Source organism: Gallus gallus, chromosome 1 (assembly GCF_016699485.2).
Source record: "Gallus gallus isolate bGalGal1 chromosome 1, bGalGal1.mat.broiler.GRCg7b, whole genome shotgun sequence".
NCBI classification, from domain to species: Eukaryota; Metazoa; Chordata; class Aves; order Galliformes; family Phasianidae; genus Gallus; species Gallus gallus.
The window spans coordinates 173000740-173025619 of NC_052532.1; the positions used below are offsets into that span (position 1 = coordinate 173000740).

At 42.0% G+C, this 24880-nt stretch overlaps 2 protein-coding genes across 9 annotated transcripts in view; one reads left to right on the forward strand and one right to left on the reverse strand.

The window, feature by feature from the left end:
• The window catches only part of NBEA (neurobeachin), a 470888-nt gene that overhangs the window by 125575 nt on the left and 320433 nt on the right, over nucleotides 1-24880 (reverse strand). The window lies entirely within an intron of this gene.
• On the forward strand, nucleotides 21118-23670 carry MAB21L1 (mab-21 like 1). The gene has a single exon (NM_001396138.1). The coding sequence runs from the start codon at nucleotides 21633-21635 to the stop codon at nucleotides 22710-22712; it is 1080 nt and encodes a 359-aa protein (NP_001383067.1). The 5' UTR covers nucleotides 21118-21632; the 3' UTR covers nucleotides 22713-23670.

The following is a 24880-nucleotide window of genomic DNA, read 5'->3' on the forward strand; positions in this document are numbered from 1 at the left end:
AGATGCACTGAGTATGTATTTACAATGTAAAAATATCTCTGATGTGAAATATCACAAATGCATTTATTGCAGGGAAAAAGTTAAAATTTCTATTAGTATTGTACCTATTTAATCCATTACAATTCTGTGTGTACAACCCATGTACAATAAAGGATTATCTACCACCTTCAGTACGTAAGTTCTTTATGGAGAACCAAGTACTAGGCATAAGCCCACATGTGTATCTCTCCCAGTACAAATGAAATTTAAATTTGCTTTAACATAAATTAAGTCAGAAACATACTCAAGTAGCCCACAGTGTCTTGGAGGTGAATTAAACTTGGTGCAAATCACTATCGAATTAGTTGTGCTTTGTGTTTTGTAAGCCAAAAGAAAATAGGGCTATCTGTGACATGCTTACAAAAAGCATTCACCGCTTTCCATGAGTGCAAGAAGAGGGATCTGAGGAACATAAGTATTGCTGTAAAAAGTCCTAGAAGGTTACTTCAGTCAGGAAACTGGTAATGGGCCAGAGAACTTGACTCTAATTTAATAGACTATTTATGATAACTGAACCGAATCCTGGTCTTGCCTTAATTACCCTAAGACCTCTCCTTTGCCATTACCCTGAGGAGACTGAAAGTTATCACTCTTAGACTGCTGTTTGATAAACTACGGGAAATGAGATGTCCATTGTGAGCTGAAACATGGTCACCAAGCGTTCACAAGGAAAGGCACCACAACGCTGGCATTCCTGTTGGCACACAGCAGAGGACCGGCACAGTGAATGGGCCCAAAGCCGTCACCCAAAGGGGGATCCTTCAGGTCATGGGTGAAGCCTATCAGAAGGGCAGTGTGGGAAAGCCAGAACTGTTCCTGCTCATGCATAAATAAAGGACTTTGATCTTCAGGGCTGTCAATCTAGCATCTTTCAAGAGAACTAAATTCATTATACACAAACAGTGTAGTTATCTCTTCTAAAAGAAATAAGGCAGGCATTTGATCCTCCTGTGGATACCCATGTAATCAATTTTATAACAAAGTTGCTTTGACTGTAAAACTAAGTTTTGTAAATGGTTTCTTATGTTAAAACTAAGAAAGAAAAATGCAAAAGAAACAAGGTATATGGTGACTTAGTTACAAAAAGAATCCAAATAACGTCATATTTGAGTACAGGTAGACCTTAAGTTTTACACCAACACGTGCACAGAACAACATATAATTCTTAAATGTCTATGAAACACTAAACAGGAGCAAAAATTTACACATTGACACATGAAATCTCCAAGTTTAGATTAGCAGTCTTAAAAGCTTCCTTGCTTTTAAGAATTTATGCAGTACAGACTTACTGTACATTGAGAAGAACTGTTTAATTTCTGACATTATATAAGTTCTGAATCTGTTTTATCTAAAATTCTTTGTAGCTGACAGAAATTTTGGGGCTTTACTGGAGCAGCCTGATTACCATTCACACCTTCAGATCTCTGTGACACCAGCACGAAATTGTGACTGGTGATATCCCAGAAACTTACACAGATGCATAAATCATGCTGTTGTCTCTCCCGTTATGGCTATATGAATCCTAGTGGAGAGGGCAGAATGTTTGTGACACCGAGGTCTGCTCTGATAACTTCCACAGAGCTCAAAGGTTGTATCTCATTTACATACTGATGTCCATATGAATATTATTTAAAAAACCCTACTGCAATATGTGTCTGGAGTATTTTTTCTATCATTGTGTTTTCTGATAGATAAACGTAAACTGAATGCTAGCAAAGGTCACCAATCAATTATTAGCAGTAAGCCCAATTTTTCTTCAACCTGTAAATTCTGTTACCGCAGCTATGAAATAGATTCCTTTTTCTTGCAGACCACCTATACTCCTTTGAAGTGGAAAAAGAAAACAACCTTATAATAAACTGATCTCACAAGAAATCAGAGGGGACTTTTACTCCTGAAGGTGTTCATTTTGAAGAAATAATATAACACTTCAAGCTATCAATCACAAAGCATCTGACTATAAGATAGATTTTGTTACAGTAGTTGTCTCATAAGCAGTACAGTACATCATTTCATTTCTTGTAACTCTGTAAAGGGCATCGCTCTGAGCTGCAGACCCTGAAATTATAGAATGAAACATCATTCCGAAGATACTCAGGTTAAAAAAACATTAATTAATGTTCAGTCAGGAAGACAGTATGCTACAAGTCAGTGATGGAAGTTTTCTTTAGTGATAAAATGTCTACCGATATCTTGTTTTACCTGGGCATGGCAAACAGTACCAGAAATAAACGTTTCTATGGTCAAGTTACCGGTTTCTCTTCGAGCTAAATAAACAGAGTAATAAAGAATCAAAATCTGTGGCAGTCTGGATCTCATATTACTCTGATCCTCTTGGATATATAGAGCTCAGAACAACCTGAACATCTTCAAACATGCTTATATCATACAGTTTACATCCACTTTATTCATCTGTGATACTAATTTATGCAAAAGCCTTAAAATTGGGTTAACTAGGGGACAAAAAAAAAAAAAAATCACACAAAAAAAGCAACCATTTATTCCTATTATAACTCACTTGTTCCAGTGGTGGTCAGTGGTAATGAGAAAAAAAAAATGGCCATAGAAGACATATATTATGGAAAAAAATATATAGTAAAGGTTTTTATTTCACAAGTCACAGTGCATAAGCCACTGTGCATACTGAAATCCAAATAGATAACACATTCCCATTCTGATTACGAAATTGCCAGAACCAGTTTCAATTATTTCTTGAGACACATTGTATTAATATTTCCCCGAGAGCTGAGCATTTTAAAAATGCAATTATTTATGGGTGTCCAAAGCCCTAAAGCCAGCTATTCCTGTCTAAATGTAAACAAAGATCTGATTGACTACAAACACAGACTACATTAAACTCAATCACCGTTTATTATGCACAGTTTACTCTTGAAGCTCCATTCTCATCAGCTGAGATTCGAGAGGCAGGTCGAAACTTTTTAAAAGATGTGTTTAAAGCGGCGTTCCCCAACATTTAAATTCAGTGAACAATAATACGTGCAGAGTTTTTGAACTGGCTGAAATGTTATCTAGTAACGGTGGTACCAAATAAAAATCGCCAGAAAGCCATAGCATCTGCAAGACAACAAAAAAGGCTTACAGCAGAGGCTCCATGAAACATTTAGCTGGTATTTTCCACACACTGATCCAGTGAAAAAGGGTAAGCTGTAAAAATGTGCTTCTGAGAGTTTCAAACCATATTGTACAGAAGTCACATCAAATTAATACTGAGGACCATTTAGAGCTTTTATTCTGAAAAGCTTTTGAAAAGGGATTAAACTATGAAAACTCGCATGATACTAAAGTACCTACTAATGGGTTTAGGGGGGGAGGAACAATGAAAGTGTTATTTTTAGATAAATCGTTACTTTGTATGTCGCAGCACAAAGCATTTGCTAAGGAGACACTGCAACAGTTCCCCAGCAATATCCCACACCTCTAAACACTGATTAGCAGGCGAATTTTTCTTGTCATTAAGAACAATCTTACACAGAAAAGAGGCTCTTATGGTTTTCTCTTTAATTTTCAACTATTTCTATAAATAATTCATTAGGGGAAAAAAAAAAATAAAGTGCTCGTAGTCAAATATTGCCTAAGTTAAAACCGGTGCCATTTTCAGAAGATTATCTGTTATTGTAGAAAATACTGGCGGATGTTTGTAGCCTTTCATACACACATCGGATTTCGGAAAGCCTGCTAACAATCCACTTGCATAAAGAAGTTCACACTGTACAATGCACTTAACATGCAGAAAAATTATGTTTTCAAAAAATAACAGGAAACAGCATGAGTAGTGAGAACAAGGAACTGGGGTAGTTGTCATCTCATCAAAAATAATGAATGCTCAAGAGATTTCTAACTTCATCTCTTCCCAGTCATTTGTCCAATAACAATAGGCTACCAGGAGAGAAAAGAGGAGGCGCAGAGCACGCTCCTCTTCCCCTGCTCCAGCTAGCACCTGTAACCTCCAAACAACGATGTACCAGCTGAAATCGACATGACGACAGCCCCAAAAGACAACTGGAAATGTTGTTCCTAGCCTGCTGTGCCTCCATTCAGCTCCAGGATGCAGCACATGGTGGATGACAGCTTTGTGTCTGCCCTATCTTGCAGCCTCCCCTCCTCCTCGACACACAGTCGTGCACACACAAAACAGTCTTCTGGCTAATGATGCAAACATGAAGTGTAAAGTCTCCTTAATTTGACCCTTGTTAAACTCCTAATTGGATTGAGGCGGTCTGAGAGTGGAAAGCAACCCTGGATTATTCAAGAAAGCTTTTACAAAATGAAGACCAAATTACAAAAGGCTTCCACTCTGGCTGCAGGACACCACAAAGAACGGGCAATGAATTGCAGCTGTCACTTAAGTTAAAAATCTAATCAATTGCCTTTTTTTTTTTTAAACAGGTAACTTTTTGAACAGTTTCTTCATTGTGATACTCTTCAGAGTGCGCTTGACCCAAATTTAATAAGCTGCTATTAAAGCAGAAGAGCAGCTGTAGAGCAAACACTGTAGAATGATACCGTGCATTCAGGGTCTTAATGATTTTAAAATGACTACAACCATCGCTTCATTCAAGAGGAACAAAGCTCAGGGCTCTTTGCTCAACAATGTCTTAACACAAACTGTCTGAACAGACAGCATTCATTTGTCCTTCATGAACCCAAAAGGTCAGCTGCATTGCTGAGAACATCTCAACAGTTTAATTGTGTTTCTCCTGTAGGAAGACTGAGAGGAGAAACTTGGGGATTCCTTGTGTACGAAAACTAGCCTTTTTCTTTTCTTTTCTTTTTTTTCTTCCTTCCAAGGAAATATACAGCTTAAGTACAGAGACAAGGGGTGCATGATATGCAGACAGGTGTAAAACATGAAGTAATTATAGAAGCTCAAATTAGTTCCTAGGCCTGAGGCAAAAAAGAGAACAGTGCCTTGACAAAAGGGAATAGCAAATAAGGATAGCAAACAAAAAATGGCTTGAATGTGTAAATTAGCAAGAAAAATGAGACAGAAAAGCAGCTTTACTCTACTATTATTCACCACATGAGAACAGAGCAGCTGAACATGATCAAGAGGGCTTTGGAGGAGAGAGGCAGGCATCAACACCGAAACGAAGCCAAAGAGTGGCAGCTCCGCACTTTCTAGTCAGTCACTCATTATGTGGTGAAGTGCTCTTGAGAAGTGCCTCTTATACTTGACCTATCATATTACTTCTTCTGTAAACACATAATCCCTGCTTGTTAGGTGGTGTCAACACTAGCATTCATTCACTGTGGTAGTCCTTTTGTGTATAGACACTTTAGAAGTGCTGCCAAAACCAAAGAATTGACACCATAATAAAACAATTTGAATTTCAACCAGGTAAACAGATCCTATGCGTTTCTGTAAAATGTTCTGTGCAGAGCATTACATCCAGTTTTCCTTACATGAGACAAAGCCACTTTCTTATCACAAAACTATTTTCTTTGTGAGTCTTTTTAGCCAGGGTTGCATCCACCTAATAATTAGCACCAATAAATGAATATGTTTAATAACAGGAATTATGGCCGCTGTAATTTCTTTCCTTCATGGATAGAAGAGTTTACGTATTTTTACTAGAAGCCAGCTAAGTAAAACACCCCAAACAAAACAAAGTGTGGTTCTGCAAAACTGACTGTCTCCTAAACGCAAATTGCGTATGAGGAAACTCATCTGTAAGGCACAAAACTGGTCAGCTCTTAGATCAGAATTTCATCCAGTCACACAGGTATCTTATAATTCAGTACTTGTGGGGACTTACGTCTGATTATAGTAATTAGATATTTGACTTTCATTCAATGATTACACTGTTCCTGTTAAAGACACAAATTCAATCTTAAGAACCCATTTTTTTAAATCAGTTCAGAAATGCAAACAATTGATTCTGTGTTTGTAAGCTAACAGAGATTTTCCAGACAGAATATAATCTGAGCATTTATGAAATGCTCTGAACACTTCCACAGGCTTTATGAAAGGATGAATCATTCTCTCATTCATCACCAAATATATGATAAGGTTTCTGGTCTATCATGGAACATGGATGAAAAAAAAACCACAACAGAACTAGAATGGTAGTATTCGGTTATAGTGGCATGTTTCACGAGTAAGACCACAAAGATACACAAAAGGAAGACTCGGATATGTAGCATCCCCATCTCTCAAAACTGAATAGCTATGTTAGCACTGGATACATCAAAAGGAGGAAGGAAGCAACAATACAGGCCCAATTTTGCAACATGGTGATGCGATGCATTATTGCACCCATACCTAAAAAATAACCTATTATCGTGTTACACAGGTGTCATCATCCCCTCACTCATGATTGCCAAGATTTTTTGTTGGGTTTTCCTGGGAGGGAAATTGAGCCTACATTCCTTTTCACAAGAGAATTTTGCAGCTGATTTGTGTGTGTGTGTGAGTTCAAGCACTGAACTGTGCATTTCTGGGAAACCTCTGGAACAACACTGCTCATCAGTACAGTTAGCTTAGCTTAGCAGACAGCAACAGGCAGTTTGCCTACTGTTTGGCCTTCAACTCATTCAATCAGGTGCAAGGATGGTGAAATGTTCCTATCTGTACTAGCTGTTGTATCTTATTCAAACAACTTTGTCTGAATTTTCAGCAGCCTCAACAAACCTGAATAAAATCACATCTAATAGAAATCTAATCTCACACCTTTAACCGTCACCTTTCAACTCTTTCTTCTCCCAGTTCTAACCCTAAACAGAAAGTCTGTTATACTGGCCTTAAAAAAGAAATCATATGACAATCTTCCTACGTAACATAGTAGCAAGCATTATTACCATCTTTTTACCTCTTCCATTACCTCCTCTATTTTTTTTTTTTTTAACATTTCTTGCTTTTGACAAAATTAGACAGTAAAGTGAGGCCAGAATCACATAATTTTTATTCCTATAAGGCAATAAAGAATCATGGAATCACCAAGGTTGGAAAAGACCTCCAAGATCATCCACTCTATTCATCTACCTACCACCAATATTTCCCCACAAAATCGTATCCCTTAGTACGACATCTAAACGTTTCTTGAACATGGGGGTGTGTGTCAATCTATAAATATTTTAAAGGATCGGTAACAAATAACATAGGCTTGTGAATGAAGGCCCATAAATCCCATGTTTAGAAACGTTAATTTAAGAACAGAGTATTATGCAGTACAAGCAAATTCAGCAGTTTGCAAACCCAAAAAGATTTCATTCTCTCATTAGAAATAAATTTAGAAGGTAATGAAAGATTGGCCAGGGTGTCAATATAATTATCTACCTTTTTGAAGACTTGGCATGAACTTCATTATACTTGTACTTTCTCACCTTCTGTATTCCCTCTGTTGCCTTGCTTTTCCTGAGTTTATCCGGTTTCCCATCCTAATAAAGCTTTCCCTTACTGTATAGGTTGCATAAGCTTCTGGACAGGTTAACCTCTAGGTCAGTAAAGGATGCTGAAAAGGCTGCTTTTTTTCACTGCCTGGGGCTCCTGAGAACAGCCCTTGGAAAGCTACCTTATTTGCTCTCACAAAACAATGACTTCTACCCACAAAAACTGCAGTTACATTCATGCTGGCTCAGTTCAAGCAGTCAAGAGTAAGCCTGGGAAATGTTAACACTTGCCAGCATGATTCACAACATCAGAGTCATGATGTGGGACCACTGTGGTTAGATGCACTGGTAGAGAGTCCTTAAAGTGGGAATTCCTGTTTAGTGTGGTATTTATATGAAGAAAACTCTACCTGCTTCCACTGTAATTCAAACTTCTTTAGCCAAGCTTCTTTAATCTGCTTCTTTTTTGTCCTCTGATTTCCCACTTTGACTCTCTTTACATTGTTTTAAGTTCCCTCCCTTCAATTAAATAAACTTTGCTAGACGTTTTCAAATTAATTCTTCCTGGGAAATTCTAATAGTTTCAATTTCAAATATATTCTCTTTGATCTTTTTGATCTGATCTCCATCCCATCCTTGAGTTTTTTTCTAATCCAAAGACTGTGTAATCTTTTATTGTCTTCTTTTTTTGTGAATTATTATTATATATAAGCTGTATAAATTGATGCCAAACTTGGGATTTTTAATTGAATCACTATCCTTTTGCCCGCGCAACTGATCATCACATGCAGTACTACAGGGTCAGTGTGAGGATGGAGTTCAAATTCCTTATACATTCACTAAACTCAGATGTGCCAGCAGTTATTTCTTAAGCAGTCCAACCTGTCCACTCCGTGACTGATCTGCACATATGGAATATGGCAAACAGTCTTCCATCAACTGTTTTTTAAAACTGCTAATGAACAGACGGTCCAACTGGGCAGCCTGGCCCCACAAACCACAAGAAAAAATGGAAGAGAAAGGCTTACTAGCAGAAGGGCAAGGCTACCACTAACATGAGTGAGCTCAACAAATAATTTCTTGCCCAAAAAGGCAAGCAACTCACATTCTTGGTTAGAATTTCTGCTAAATGATTATCATTTTAGGCAATGAGTACTATTTTGCTACTATTTTACTACTATTCTCTAGCTACTAGAAAGAAAAATGATTTTCATCTTTCCATAACTGATAAGTAAATTACATGCACTGGCCCTAACAAGTCACAGTATAAATAAGTTTCTAGGTTCAACATGAATTAAATAGTCTTTTTGTGCAAAATTCCTGTAAAGTAGCAAAGGAATAGAAACAAGAAAAATGAATGCAGCTACAGAAGTAAGAAAAGTAGCAGAGAGAATGAAATTACAGCTGCAATTCACAGCTTTCAGAAGATCACGATCTGCTCAGATGCAAGCAAGTGCAGTACTCTTGAGGCAGCTGACTAAAATGAGAAATGAGATCATGAAACTAAAGTTTGGTCAGCGCAAAAGAATGACACGTAAGCTTCACTGATGTAATTAGCACCATCATTTTAGATAGCTCTTGATTTGGAGCATTAATCTTAAATACATTATGAAATGTTTTAAAGTTAAGTATAACAGATATACTCTGACTAAGCATGAGCAGACTACTGAGAAAACAAAACTACATCTGACAACTTCAATATTTTAACAGCACAAAAACATAATTCTCCCTAACCATTCTTTAAACAATATTTCTTCAAGGAAAACAACCACTCATTTCTAGGCATCTTCTAACTTATCAGTCATTGTAATTGGTCATGCTCCTTTTACACAGAACAAACAAACAAAAGAAAAAAAAACAGCAGAACATTAAAAAATTGTGCAAAATTCTGATTTTCACCTATGGATTTCAATGAACATGTTGCCAGTTTAGCAGACCTCTCGTAACACAGCCTACTTCATTCCATGCACATGGCATGGGAGGCATGGAAGTGGGTAATGTACGTGTTAAAAGCTCTCAAGAGTTAAAACCTATCCCAACTGTACTGCCAGCAAACCCCAAACCAGGTCAGATTTCATACTGCCATAAACCATCATGCACAAATTGTATTTAGAGCATACTGTTATGTAGAGGGAGAATCAAGAACAAAGCATAAAGCTAAACATTCATTTTGCCACAGTTTGAAAACAAATCATGTTTACAGAAAACAACGTAAGCATAACTACTACCAGTCAGTCTTCAAATTTTAGGTTTTTCTATACACATTATATACAGAGAGCTTTTCCTCCAATAATCCTACCTTCTGATGATTATCATCTTGGCATTATAGCACTGCCATACAGACTCTGACTTGGAGAATATGCTCCATGCAAGTTCAGGAGTAAGGATGAAGTTACTGGCAGAGCTTCTTTTCACTTTTATCTTCATGAGACAAAAACTGAGTAGAAATTACATTTTGTTTTCTTTCCTTTCCCAGAGAAAATGCTGATTTTGAGAAATTTTGTTGATACTGCAAGCTTCACTTTGGGATAGGTTAGGCCAGAGGTGAACTTCAGGTCTGCTGGTGACCACATCCTCTTGCTCAACACACTCACGAAGAAATGTCAGCTTGCATGATTCACTTTTGTGAACTAGGGATATCTTCTCACCCATCATGTTGTGACTGTGTGCACAAATCTGCACAAATCCCAGGTGATTTTCACAAAACCAGATGAAAACAATAATTCACTCCCAGTAAAACTATTTTTCTACTCATGCAGCTAATAACGACACGAACTGTATTTTCTAAGCAGTTGTTTTCCATCCTTACATAATGCTTTTTAAGAAATGTGTGCCAAAATTGATCTCACTCCTCTCAGTCAGTGCTATAACTTTTAACCTTCCTTTTTTTTTTTTTTTCATTGTTTTCTACCTGCAAAATTACAGAGTATTTTCTTCCCAGCTTTTAAATCTATCTTTCCATGAGATATCACAAGTTATCAGAACTTGCAGAATAAAATCTGCTTTGCTGAAAGGTACAAAGGGGGGCTAACCTTAATTGTCGGGGTCCAGAGGAACTCTGCGCTGTGCATCTAAGCGGCTTGCTGCAAGTCTGGGAAGAGTTAATGACGAAGCAGGGGCCATACGAAAGTTGATATGCCTAAAGTTTCAGATCTAATTTATAATTTCAATTCCTTCCTATGTTTTTAAACAGATGTACCCAGCTAATATCTTTGTAATTAGCCTGTGGTACACTGAGTAACAAATTATTTCAGTTTTCTCAGACTGACTCAATACCACATGCTCCCATACATGTCCAAAGTGGAATGCACAATATAACCATTTTACAGAAGTCTCAGGAATCAGACAGCAGCAGAATAAATCACTCTGTGAACAAGCTGTGTACCAGGCTTCATTAGTTATAATTACCCCCAAAATATGCTCAGCAGAATGCACACGTGTCATCTGGGAGTGACACACAATAGAGTGGGCAACTTATAAACTCCTCCAAGCACAGAAAGAGTCCATAAAACAACTGGCTTGTGCATTTGGATTCATGTGATAACACCTCCTATTGCATAAGCCACCAGATGACACAGATGGGGCAAATCCAAACAAGGAACATTTCTTTTGTATAGGCATTGGACTTCATTTGATGCCTATTCAACCAACAAGCTAGGAAAGCTGAATATGAAACACTAGACCTTTGTCCTTTTTATTTCCCAGATTGTGCTACACTTGCTCAAAATAATGAAACGTGTATGGTTTTAAATACTTTGAACATCATGTCTGAAAGAAAAACAAATAAAAACAAAACAGGAATGTTAAATCTAACATACTTAGGCACAGGCAAAAATAAACATCTCCAAACTCTAAAGGGAAATACTTCTAATGTATATTAAACAGCATCGCCATTTCATACACTGTAGTATAAAAAGAAGCCAGCACTGACTGCAGCTCTTTGAGAACACATATCAGTGATCTGATCTACTCTTTTTCTCTGGAGGAAAAAAAAAAAAAGTATTAATTATTTTACGTTTGCAGATTAGATTAACTTCCCTTTAATGATTTTCACAGAACCAACCACATTACAGCTATTGTGAAATAGATCTCATCTTAACTTCACTATGTACTCATTTTTTCTTCTGCTTCCTGCATTTTCTGCCAATCGTAATAACTATTTTCTGTCTATGATATTCTAATATCATACCACATGTGCTTTTTCCTTTCTTCCTATTCTTATTATTTCACAACTCACTCTGTTCCTGGTCTTCTCATTAAATGTCTTTCCAACTTGTTTCTGTTATTTTGTTATTGTTCACTTGTACAGAGATTCAATTATGAAAATATTGAAGGTAAGTACTTGTTTACTGAAATTAACCTATGTTTCACTCAGAGGGAAGCTAGTATTCATATACACTTCACGATACAGACTGATTTAATGGTAAGTGTAGTGTTCAAGTTAAACATGTTCATGTGTGCCAGTATGTTAATATGAGAATACGGACTGCTTGGAGATTACCCATGTACCCATACTGATATGAATGCTCACGCATCAATTTAATCGCCTACTAAGTATATAAACACATACAAACATACTGACATAAATACAGGCACGCTCTCAAAGAACACCCTGCACCTTTGGATGGTGTACACAGAGCTTATGCTGTATCACTTTTTCAACATGCAATGAAGGAACTGTGTGATAGTCTCATACCAGTTAGCTACTTCCAAGACAGTCCAGCACATAAGTCCAAGGGTCTGGCTAAAGAATGGATTGAAATTACTCACTTACAATTGACTGCATGACCCTGAGTGACTCTGAGCTCTGTGAAACTGCTCAGATCTAAACGGTAAATACTCAGTTATTTTTGTACACTAGACTCTAGCTGAGGTTCATGACTTTAGGATGCTAACATGAAATGTCATGTAGAGAACGGAGTATATCCCCAACATGTAAGTTCAGTTAAGGTCTCTTATAAATAGCAGCAGTTAACCTGCGATCTGTGACATCTGTGCAACAGCAATGCCGCATGGATGTAAGCAAGGACAGAACCTGGCCCACTTGGCCCCATTTCTGTGCAGTGCAACCAGGAGGTCGGTGCGCAGTATTTATGCACTGAACACAAGTAAATTCTCTGTGCTCACAGGCACAGTGGCAGCAATTTCCTATTTTTAAGACATCAGAGAAGCATGAACAATTGGTGAATACGAGCTGCTAGGGTATTATTTGAAGTTACTGCCTTCTCCTCCTTTTCTTTTCTTTTTTTTTTTTTTTTCTTTTTTCCTCTTTTAAAGAAACAGATATTGAAACTGTCCCAGCTAATAATTTCATTTTGACACTGAAGTTTAAAAGGTTAAGTTACTATCTGAAGAAAGGTAATCTGGCTGCCTTTCATAGCAGCCTGCAAGCTCTGCAATCTGCATAGAGAGGGGCATTTGTCATCATTAGCTGAGCAGTGACAGCTGGCACCTAGGGTGTCCCAGATTCAAGAAATGGCAAAGGCGCTCTTTTACCTTAAGTTGCCATTAAGTGTAGCATGCTGCATAAGAAGCAATACTTTCTTTTTGTTACACAGAGTGAAATAACAGCAATGAATGTATCTACACTTGCTTCAGCACGGAGAACAAGCCGATGTACAATTAGCAATTCAGTTTTATAATACGAACAAACATCCAGTTCCTGTAACTTGAAAACAACAGCAATTGTCTCAAAATTAGGGCACTTCATTTTTGTTCAGATCCATTTTGAACTGATTGATTCATAAAATTTATTTATGTACACAACCAATTATGAACAAAACAGTTTTAAACTATAGGTATGGTACAGTTAGTTCAAGCAAGGGATGCCTAATTATTTAAAATAAGCAGATTATTAGGTACAGGGAAAAAAAAAAAATAGTCCTACACTGGAATACAAGTTAATGAAGTACATTAATGCTTTGAAAGAATACTGATGGATCACTATTTCAATAGCTGCATTTGAAACTTAGAGTATACTCTTAGTACGTGTTTGACAATCTGCTGCATTATTTTTTTCTAAACAGTTCCATAAAATCATGCAGATGTATTAATATTTAAGATTGTATTTAATGAACGGGACGTGTAAAAACCTATGAAAGAAGTTGGTTTCACACCAGCATCAATTATTCAATCTACGAAAGAGAGAAGAAATGGTTCATAAACATGAAAAGACCCTGATTTGGTTATTCTCATAGAAACAAAATACAAAGTTAGAAACTAATATGCTCCGACACTGAAAATAAAAGCACAGAATTTAAAAAAGAAAAAAGAAATCTCACTTCTCCACAGACTCTCAAATTGGGAAACATAATCCATAATGCTCGATTTTGCATTATTATGTAAACCAGTTTTTCACAAATAAAACTAATTTTTGTGTTAATGTAAAATCTATGCAAATACATGCAGTCATTTATCAGGAAAGCTGACAAGCATTCCATATTGGAGAGGGAAAATGAAACTGCCTCAAGAATAGAGGCAATTAATTATTTCTCTATTTTCTCTTCCTCTGTCTTGAGGCACAAAAGTTATCCATCCAGTTAAAACAGCAAATGAAATAAAGAGATTTTTTTTTTATTTAAACACATATGGCTTTTGCCTGCAATACTGATCACCACAAGGTCTACAGATGCCCGTGGCTAAATTGTACACTGGCAGATGCACACAGGGGAAAACTGTGTTAATGCAGTGTGGTGAACAAAACAAATGAAGAACTGAATTTTGGGGGATGGGGGAGAGAGCACTTCTTTCACTCCATCGAGATACGCAGTTTGCCTACCAAGAGTGGATTAAGTTAGTAATAAATCTAACGTGGAAAGTTTCTTTCTCATCTCCTACGTCAAAACAAAAACCTAAATAGGACGTATAGAAGAAAAGATTCAAGCCGTTCCACATGATTTTGTAAGGGACATATTATAAATAATGGGTTTGCCAAGATAAATGGTTATATTATTTCATCTTTGCAATTACAGACTAATAATACATAATGAATGCACTCACAGAATATAATGAGAAAACTGTTGTCCAACATACTTGCTGTCATTTTTTACCTCCTTAAAGAAGCAATCTGTTGAAGTGTAGACGAGAACTGTAAGCGGTACGGCACAATCTAGTGTATGCAGTGCACTCTTGCGCATGTCAGAGTACCAAGATAGTTCTGCATTTGTTAACAATTTCTTTTTATAAGGTTATTTTCAAAACTGAAGCCAAACTTAGCCACTTTGAACCCACAAATAATTTGTAGAAGAAAACAAGAAATGGAAATGATAAAACATTCACTGAAGATAAAACAGAATCCTTTTGTTTTCAGTAACTTCTCTCTTCGTAGACCCGAACACACTGCGTAACTTTACAATTACCACAGTAATGACCAAACAAAAAACGATAAGGAATACATTTACAGTTCACTTTTGACACGTAAATGTCACACAACAGAAGTAAATTCACACCTTTAAAATAACCAATGACAGGAACAAAAAAATCCTGGAAGTCTCCTTCAGTTTTACAAAATAATTATCTCAAATCACCTGAAACTGCAAATAATGATTTTAAAATATGAAATAATAAAGATATCTTCTTTAGCTCACCTAAAACTAAGGAGACTTAGGATATAACATTGTCACTGCCCTACCAGATACACCATATTTTTTTTCTTCTTTTCAATGGCACTGATGTATTATAAACCACAACGTGCCCAAATAGCAAAATCTGTTTCTACTCTCAAGAAAATTGATGGCAATACTGCAGTAAGACAAACACAGATATTTCCATAAGCAGCTCGTATTTCTCTTTCAACAATTGTATTGGAGATGCGAATTTACAAGAAGACTGTCACTTCTCCAGTCATTCCCACTTCAATGACACTGTCACTATGCCACAAAGGACCCCATTCTGTATACTTTCTCCTAGAGCTATGCTGCAAAAATGATAGAGAGAAGTAGGAAGGGCAGTAGGTGACCTACATTAAATTTTCATACCCAAATAAGCGGAGAAGCAGAGTGATTTGGTGCTCTTAATAACAGACTTCATTCTCCTCCCCACAAAAAAAGAAATTATGCTCTGCAATTATTACATCCCACCGGTTAAGAAGAAATGTTGACTGGTGCTGGGAACACCAATATATTTTAAAGGCCAGAAGACTTTGGTATCAAGCTTTTCCTCCACAAATCTCTCCTCTTCTTCTTTAACTAATAAGTTGGTTGACATGTTTATATTACAGTTACAACTAGTATATTTTAGGAACAATGAATAAGTGTTTTTAGCAAGTATGTTGCTTATATTTAAGACTGTTAAAAGATCCTGCACCTTTTGGGAGTTCTAGAAATAGTCCTGAACTTGTGAATGTGTATGAAAAGTCAGTCTTGAGATTTTGGAAGTAAAATCTTTCACCTATTTCTATGAATAGCCTCATCCTTCTTGTATAAGCAATAGAGTAGATTAAGGAAGGTATTTTTGTGGGAGCATCATGTTAAGCTAAGTCAACAGTATCATCTCTAAAACAATGAAATTAAGTAGGAGGTCCTGCTTGAGAGAAGAGTAGATAGATGCTCAGGCCAAAAATATGCTTTCCTTATTATAATGACCAATGCATTTGATACTTTAAACAGCATAAAGGCACTCTGTATCCGTGCTAGTCATAAATTAACCTCCAATTGTTATCCTTCTTTGGCCCCAATCCTGCAAATAACTGCCCATGGGCTTAACCAACTGTTGGACTAAAGAAGACACTGACCTCATCAGCACCAGCCGACTGTTTAGCTAACCATATGTGTATTGGCAGGATCAGGGACTTCATAAGGTTCAATGAAATATATTAATCACTCATGACCAACTCACTCAACTCCTCCCTTCACCCTTATTTTGAAAGAAAATATCTAAAAGCTGCATTAAAAAATAGAAGTCGGCATTAAAATATGCAAGGCATGTCTTTTTATAGCTAAGTTGAAATGAAATGAGTTACATAGGTGATTTACCATACCCATGCTATTGTAAGGGGAGAGGACAGAGCCTTAACATGTATTATATGCAGCATAAAAATCAGCGTTAAACACACAATGTGACAAAATGTATATGAAAAGAGGGTGCTTAGTAATACCAGTACATAGGCCAGCATTCAAAGATGTGAAGCAACATGTTTTGTGCAGATTTCAGCAGCTCTAGCAACTATCTGCAAGAGTGTGTAGTTGAGTTTGCTGATCAATACGAAACGAGCTTACAGAAAAACGTCGGTCCCGAAAGTGTGTCTGTTGAAGACATACTTCTTCCCCACTTCGGCCGGACTAACAAGATGTTGGTTTATTCATAAAATGTAGCATGAAGAAGCTGAATGATGTTGTAATTCACATAATGGTGTATTTCACATAGTACCATGCTTTAGTCTTGACATTTTCTAACGCTCTGGTCCTCCCTCAGATAACGTATTCCAGGGATAAAAGTTACCAAGGGGAAAGGTTAGCTTAGAGATGAAGTCTTAGGAAGCTGCTCATCCAACACATACGGCTTTATTTTCAAGGTCAACATTGAATATTTTCAGTCATTTAATCATATACAGCACGAAACAGTAATGAGAGCTCTGCAGTGTTGGATGACCCGCTACAGATGTAGTAGATTAAAAGGCGCTAATCCCCACTGATTCCATACTCTTCTCAGTTCAGCAGAAAAGAACATTCTCAAAGCAGGAGATCTTTTTTTCCTTAAAAAAAAAAAAAAAAAGCAAGCAGTGTTGGACTCCCTAAATGAAATGCTGTACTTGAAGGAATGTCTGGCTTTGGAGAAGCTGATGTAGAAGCGAACCAAATGAATAATTCAATGTATTTTTTCCTCCTTGGATGTTTCTGCAGTTCTAGCTAAAATCACAATTTGCAGTTGGGCGAGCCCTAGAATGTTTACTTTTGAGACGTAACATTTTAAAGACAACAAATCAATTGCTGTTTTTTTTTTTTTTTCCCTCAGCAGATTGCAGATTAGAAGAATTTAAAGCATTAGCTGTTCATCCGCGTGAGCTATGGTGACAAAGTCCAACACTGACACAAACTCTTTCCATCTTTTCATTATTAATGAAAAGTGAAAATGTACACATCCTAGTTTAGCGCTAACGAATGCGAATGGTGTATTGCAAAAATGAGCTATAATACTTTTTTTTAACCTCAAAAGTGAAAAATATCTTCAGAATACCGTAGATAATGGAAGAAAGCTATTTGAATACATAATTCTACAGAAATGTATACACCAAAATCTAAGTACGGAAATGTGTAACGTCATCATAATCAAGCTTTTGCAAATCCTCTGTAACTTACTTTCCAGCTTAGCACTTTGTCATTCCTAAACTTGGAAGTGTAGTCAGAAAGTAAAATGCAAATAGGAGTGCAGAAAATCAGAAGTACCATCAACTTCTTTCACAAAAAAAATATATATATATATTGATGCTCTGCACTTCAGATAATGTCACATTTAAAGCAAAGTCTCCACAAATATCTGTCTTCAGTTTTCCTACTTGGAAAAAAAAAAAAAAGAAGTGAATTTATTGTTGCTGGCAGGATGATATGGATGAAATAAGCAGGATGACTTGAGGGGGGAAGGGGAGAAAGAGGAGCTAAGAAATCAGATCCATTCAATGAGCCTTCAAACTCACTTCAGCAGCAGGGATAAATAATTTAATCAACTCTGCTTCATTTTTTCCGAGCTCCCCAGCGCAATAGGCAGATATTAAAAAATAAAACTTTAAAATTCATGAGCAGTTGCGTGTGGAAGAACTACCGCTACATAATAGGAAATATAAAGTGCTATCAGTGTAAGCGCTTCGTGTGTATATCCATCTGCATGTGCCTTTTTGCTCATGTTTTTCACCGTATGAAAAGAAATTATTGGTGAAATGTATAAATGCAACTTCTTTCTTTCTTTTTTTTTTTTTTTTTCCATTGCATTCCATGCATTTTGGAGGCGTGGGCGACTACCTGGTCAGGCGTTTTCAGCGCTGTTTGGCTCTGTGGTTAACGAGAACACCGCATGACAAGGCACTGCACTTAGAAAGATGTGAAATAACAAGTAGGGTTCACCAAAGGCAGCTATAGGGCTCTAATTGGGGGAAAATAGCTAGAAAACAGCCATTTGGTAAAAGTCACCAATATCAGATGGTGCCATTAACATGACAAATGATCAATCATCATTTTAACGAGGTGATTTTAATCCCCAGAACAACTCCATACATATAAAAATAAAACTCGGTGATGAAAAGGTGTTCCTTCCTTTTATAATTTATTAAGGACGCATCGATAAACGCGAAGGAAAACGAACGGCACCGAGTGGTCAGAAGTTCCCCAAATATTCCTATTTTGTATTACGTAGTGGCAGATATATATCACCGTTTTCAGAACCCAAACCGCACCGCCGACTTTTTGCCATTTGCGGCTCTCGGGTCACCCCCGCAGTTACATCTCAGTGGTTGAGCGGTGGCAGCGACGCCCAACTGCCCGTATTTCCAAACTACCGAATGAGTAGTTTTTACGTGTGAACCCAAGCGATGCAGGGAAACTAATCGCAAACTTTAGTGCTAACCATAACCCAGCCCAGGCTACGTCTGATGCGCACAACGCACCCGTACCGCCGAGAGACAACAAATACGTATAAAACGCATTATCTGATGCTCGTATCGTGTGCGGAAAGCTCTGATTTGGCGCACAAGGCGTCATTTTGATTTCCATTCATTTTGCTACACCGTGAAAATTCAGAGTGCCGACGGTTACAGGCACTGCTGCCTTCTGCCTTCAGAAACCTGCGCGAAACCCACGGGGCGCGCACAAAGCTCCCTGCGCCCGAACGCTTCCCATCCCTATCACGCGGCCGAGGACGCGAATCGCGTCTCGGAACTGGGGCTGCGTGTCGTCATCCCGCAGGAAGCGGCCGTTCCCCTCGGAGGAGACGGGGCACGCAAAACCTCCGTCCGAACGGCTCAACTTTCGTTTTCAGCCGGCGCGGGAGTTCCCGGTGACACTCAGCCGCCGGCCCCGGCCACGAAGGGACGGAGGCTCCGAGCCGGGAGGCTCCGGGGAGGGGACGCATCGCCGCGGGGACGCACCGCCGCCGGCCTCCCCCTGCCCCCGGGACCCACTCGCCGGCCCCAGCTCCGCCGCTTTCCCCTTCCCCCCGCGCTCCGGGGCGGCGGGGCGGGACGCGCGGCTCGGCCGGCGGCGGGGAGCGGGCCGGGCCCGGGGGGGGGGCGGCGGCGGCGGCGGCCGGGAAGAAGAGGGGCCAGGAGCGCTCCGGGGCAGCCACGTGTGCCCGCTCGGCGGCCGCCCCCGCCCGCCCGCCGGGAAACCGCCCCCAGACGCGGGCGGCAAGCGGCTCCTCCCGGCTCCGAGCCGCCGGAGGAAAGGCGGCCACGGGCCGAGCTGTCACCTGCAGCCTCGCGGCCAGGGCACTGAGCCCTGTGGTACCGATGGGCAGCAAAGGATTCCCAGCGGCTTCCTGGAGGAAGCGGCACGGAACGCCCGCAGCCAGAGCGGGAGGAGGGGGGGGGGGGGGACGGCGAGCGCCGAGTGGGGCATTCTTCGCTCTGTGCAATAAAGTTGTTCGTCGTGCGGATACGGTGAATGAATGTCGTGAAAAATGCCTAACGTCGTGACCTCTCCTCAGCGAAAGATAGGGCTGTGACACCACTTTAGGAATTAATAATCGGGAAGCGGCTTAAGGTTTCCTTAAAGACAAGCGAGGAAAAGCTTTGGTGTCAATTCTTTTTTTTTTTTTTTTTTTTTTTTTTTTTTTCCTACGGAAAGATAAACCCTTACAAAATGTAAGGGTTTGTCCCAGCGAATACTGCAGAGCAGAAGAGTTTGACTCTCCGGGTCATTTGCAGATCGCGGTCCCGATCTGAAGGGACTGAAGGAGGGATGTGCAGAGCGCACGTCCCACGCCGGCTCCGCGCTGTCAGAGGCTGCGGCTCCGCGACCGCTGCGTCCCTCTCTCCCTCCCTCCCTCCCTCCCTCTTTCCCCGCCGCGTTCCGAATCAATGGATACCCCCGGAGCAGCCGAGCGCGCACCTCCGCACACAGCGGAGCGCTCCGCGGGGTGCGGGCACGAAGCTGGGAAGCGGGGGATGGGATTTTCCCTTCTATCCGCTGCTGATTCCTGGAGGGAAAGCCAACAAGACCTGACGGAGACGTTCAGCTATTGATTCTCCCCTCATAAGGCACAAACACACACACAAAAAAACCGAAACGCGCTAAACCTCCGCATCGATTCAGTCTGCTAAAAGCACGCGAATCGCGGAGCTTGGAGGAATGTTTTATTCCGAAGGGCTCTGAATCGCCGCCGATGCGCTGCCCCGTTGGGCGGCCCCTCCGACGGGAGGAGAACTCTCCCACGGGCACGGGCAGGGCCGGGAGGAGGGCGTCGGACGGGGCTGGGGCTGAGGCCGGGGCCGGTGCGCGGGGTGGGTGCCCCGCACCTGCGTGCGGGTCCTTCCGAAGCTCCAACACCGCCCGAGCTGCACGCAAAGGAGAGCGGCTTCCATCTATTTCCCACCGCGCGGAGGAGCGGGGGCTTTCTGCCCGTCACCGCCTTGCCGTGTGTATGTGCGTGCGTGTGTGTGTGTACACAGATCTATCTCCTGGAGAGGGATTAATTAGCCGGCTTGGAGCTGCGAGAGGCTGCAGTGACGAGCCCAGTGGCGATTGGCCGCCCGCCCGCCTGGCCCTGCCTTTATAATTTCCACACGAGTGCATCTGGGCTCTTATACAAACCAAGAGGCAGCGCCTCTGACATATCCACACACACACGCGGCACTTTTTCCACCGTCTGATTAACCGCCCCGCACACACACGGTGATTATTACTACGGGAAAACGTAAATAAATACGAAGAGGTTCTCTTATTTCGACTACTGGAAGGCTCGCTGTGTCTCAGTGCAACTTTTGTTTTTCTCGCTGCCGGGGAAGGTGCAGCTCTCGATGCTCTCCTCTCGCTCCCGGACCCTTTAAAAGAAGGGGGAGGAAAAGCATCGCCCCCCCCTCCCCCCCCCCCCCGCCCCGGCCCCCCGCCCGCCCCCCCGCCCCGCACACTCCGCCGCGGCCGATCCCAAAAAGCAGGAAGAGAGCATCCGAGGAGCAGCCGCCGCCCGCGGGAGCCGCGCGTTCCACTCCGGAGGCGGCAGCCCGATTCTCCCCGAAGTTGGCTCCCGCCTTAGCAGCCGCATTGGATCCCACAGCCTACTGCGAGACTCCGGTGTACAATCCGGATCTCTGCCCCAACATGATCGCGGCCCAGGCCAAGCTGGTGTACCACCTGAACAAGTACTACAACGAGAAGTGCCAAGCCAGGAAAGCCGCCATCGCCAAGACGATCCGCGAGGTGTGCAAGGTGGTGTCGGACGTGCTGAAGGAGGTGGAGGTGCAGGAGCCGCGCTTCATCAGCTCCCTCAACGAGATGGACAACCGCTACGAGGGCCTGGAAGTCATCTCCCCCACCGAGTTCGAGGTGGTGCTCTACCTCAACCAGATGGGGGTCTTCAACTTCGTGGACGACGGCTCCCTGCCGGGCTGCGCCGTGCTGAAGCTGAGCGACGGCCGCAAGCGGAGCATGTCGCTCTGGGTGGAGTTCATCACGGCCTCGGGGTACCTCTCGGCCCGCAAGATCCGCTCCCGCTTCCAGACGCTGGTGGCCCAAGCCGTGGATAAGTGCAGTTACAGGGACGTGGTAAAGATGGTGGCGGACACGAGCGAGGTGAAGCTGAGGATCAGGGACAGGTACGTGGTGCAGATCACGCCCGCCTTCAAGTGCACGGGGATCTGGCCGCGGAGCGCTGCCCACTGGCCGCTGCCCCACATCCCCTGGCCCGGCCCCAACCGCGTGGCCGAGGTGAAGGCGGAGGGCTTCAACCTGCTCTCCAAGGAGTGCCACTCGCTGGCGGGCAAGCAGAGCTCGGCCGAGAGCGACGCCTGGGTGCTGCAGTTCGCCGAAGCCGAGAACAGACTGCAGATGGGCGGCTGCAGGAAGAAATGCCTCTCCATCCTCAAAACGCTGCGGGACCGGCACCTGGAGCTGCCGGGCCAGCCGCTCAACAACTACCACATGAAGACTCTCGTATCGTACGAATGCGAAAAGCACCCGCGGGAGTCGGACTGGGACGAGTCGTGCTTGGGCGATCGGCTCAACGGGATTTTACTGCAGCTCATCTCCTGCCTGCAGTGCAGGAGGTGCCCGCACTACTTCTTGCCCAACTTAGACCTCTTTCAGGGCAAACCTCACTCGGCCCTGGAAAACGCGGCCAAACAGACGTGGCGGCTGGCCAGGGAGATACTGACCAACCCGAAAAGTTTGGAGAAACTTTAGAGGGGAGCCCGAAAAGGGCCCGAACCGGCTTCTGTCCCGACGAAGTTTAAGCTTCCCGTTCGAAAAGTCAGAGATTTCCACTTGACAATGCAAACAGTGTTCTCTTTAAAAAAAAAGAAAAAAAAGAAAGAAAGGAAAAAAAAAGAAAAAAAAAAAAAGAAAAAGAAAGAAAAAAAAAAACCCCAAGGAATACAGCGTAGGCTCTTCACCGAGAAAAGCGAATAAAAGCCTCAAGCATCGCCATCACCCCTCCGCTCCTCGTCACGGTGTTGCAGGAAAATAATAATAATAACAACCAAATAATAATAAAAAATCAATGCGTTTACCCGGAAAGCGAAATTGGCCGTGATTTACCGCGGCTATGAGCACCCCGCCCAGGAACGGCACCCACGGATTATAACAAACGCGGTCTTTTTTTCCTGTACCCCCCCCTTCTCCATCGCCCCCCCCCCCCTCCCCGTGAGTAAACGCTGTTTGGAGACGCCACCTGACCGACCCCGATGTACCTTTTAATTTGTATCAGATATTGTGAGCTCACGTTGTCTTTTGAAATTGTGGATGTTGGTGTTTTTGTGATTTGGTGACCAGAAGTTAAATTGCCATTTTGGATACTTCAAGGACATTTTCTGCTAACGAGAAGATACCATTTGAAAAGGTAGATTTTATCACGGTACTTTTGTTAATTGTCTTTTGAAGTGTCTGAACTTAACGAGTTTACATTTTTTCGTTTCATATATATTGCTTGTTCTATTTCTAACATTCCATAAATATACTTGAAATGTTATTTAAATATATTCGAAAGAAATTTGGATTCTGCTTATATAATAACGCTTGAATATTGGAATTATATATTTGAAAATGCACTTGAAATACACTGGATAATTACCTTTTGTGATTTAGATTTTAATTTCTGTTGCTGATTTATTTAATTACGAGCTAATAAATGAAGTAAAACGCCTCTGGGTGAGCGTTTCAATACCGGATCAAGTTTTCTACTAGGAAAAAAAAAAAGAAAATCAGAGGGCGGCCACGTTTTGCGAGTTTCCACTTTTCTGTCGACAGACACTTAAATCCCGTAAAGCTGAAAACTTGAGGGGGCCGCCTGATTTGGGATAGTTTTGCAGGGCAAGGAAATGTCGGCGGCGAGTTTAGCTCTCGATGGCCACCGGCGGCAGTCAGGCACCGATGCCGTTATTCGGTCGGTAGCGCCGTTCCGGCCGGCGGAAAACAAACCCGTTTTCACCGGGTTTCCCCGTAGGCGCTCGGGAAGCGGCCCCGCGCCGAGCAGCCAGCCCCGGTCCGATAAAACGAGAGCTTGGTGCAAACAGTAAGCGAGAAGAAAGTAAAATTTATAGGCGAAAGGGTCGAGCCGGCGCCAATAAAGCGAACGACGATATTGCTTCTGCCCTCCAAATCCGTTCCGAATGCGATCAGCCCGCCCGGTTGCGCGCAGAGCCCGAGCCCCGCCGCAGGGACGCCGTGTGCGCGCCGCACCGCGGAGCTCCCGCACTGCCGCTCCGTCCACGGCCGCGATCCTCACCGTCACCAAATGCAAAGTAACAGCGAGGACTGTGCTTAAGTGCCCCCGCAGTCAACAAGTGCCGAAAGGGCCGATCGCCGCTGTGACACCCACCAGCGGCTTGGCGGAGCGAGAGCGCTGTAAGGAACCCGTTATTCCGAGCGGCCGGGAGAGAACCGCTCCTGCCAGCGCTGCGATGAAAACCCCCGGGTTCAGAAATCATTCGTCCAAGAGAAGTCACCTCACTACAACCACGTCTATGTTCAGCTGGGTTCGATAGTATTTTTCTCGGAAATTATTTATGACGCTTCTGCCAAACGAAAACCAAACGTCTCCCTTTAAAAGTATCTCTCCTCTTCCCTCTCCGGAGAGGCTCCTAACGTTTTCCAGCTCGTTAATAATAATAACAAAAACCCAACAAACAACGAGACGACGCTAAGAGTAGGAAGAGATGCGGGAGAGGGGAGCGCCCGAACGGCCCTTCTCGCGTTCCCCTCCGCTGCCGCGGCCCGGGGCAGCCCCGCTGTGCGGCCGGGCGGCGCTGGGGGTTGGTGGCACTCGGCGACGGCAGGAAAACAGCAGAGCTTTCCCAGGCACCGAGGCTTGGGCAGATGCCTATTTCCTCCCTCCCCCCTCCTTCCCCTCTCTC

Excerpts from the sequence above, each read along its gene's own strand:
- MAB21L1 (NM_001396138.1), top strand. The coding sequence starts at position 21,633 with ATGATCGCGGCCCAGGCCAAGCTGGTGTACCACCTGAACAAGTACTAC.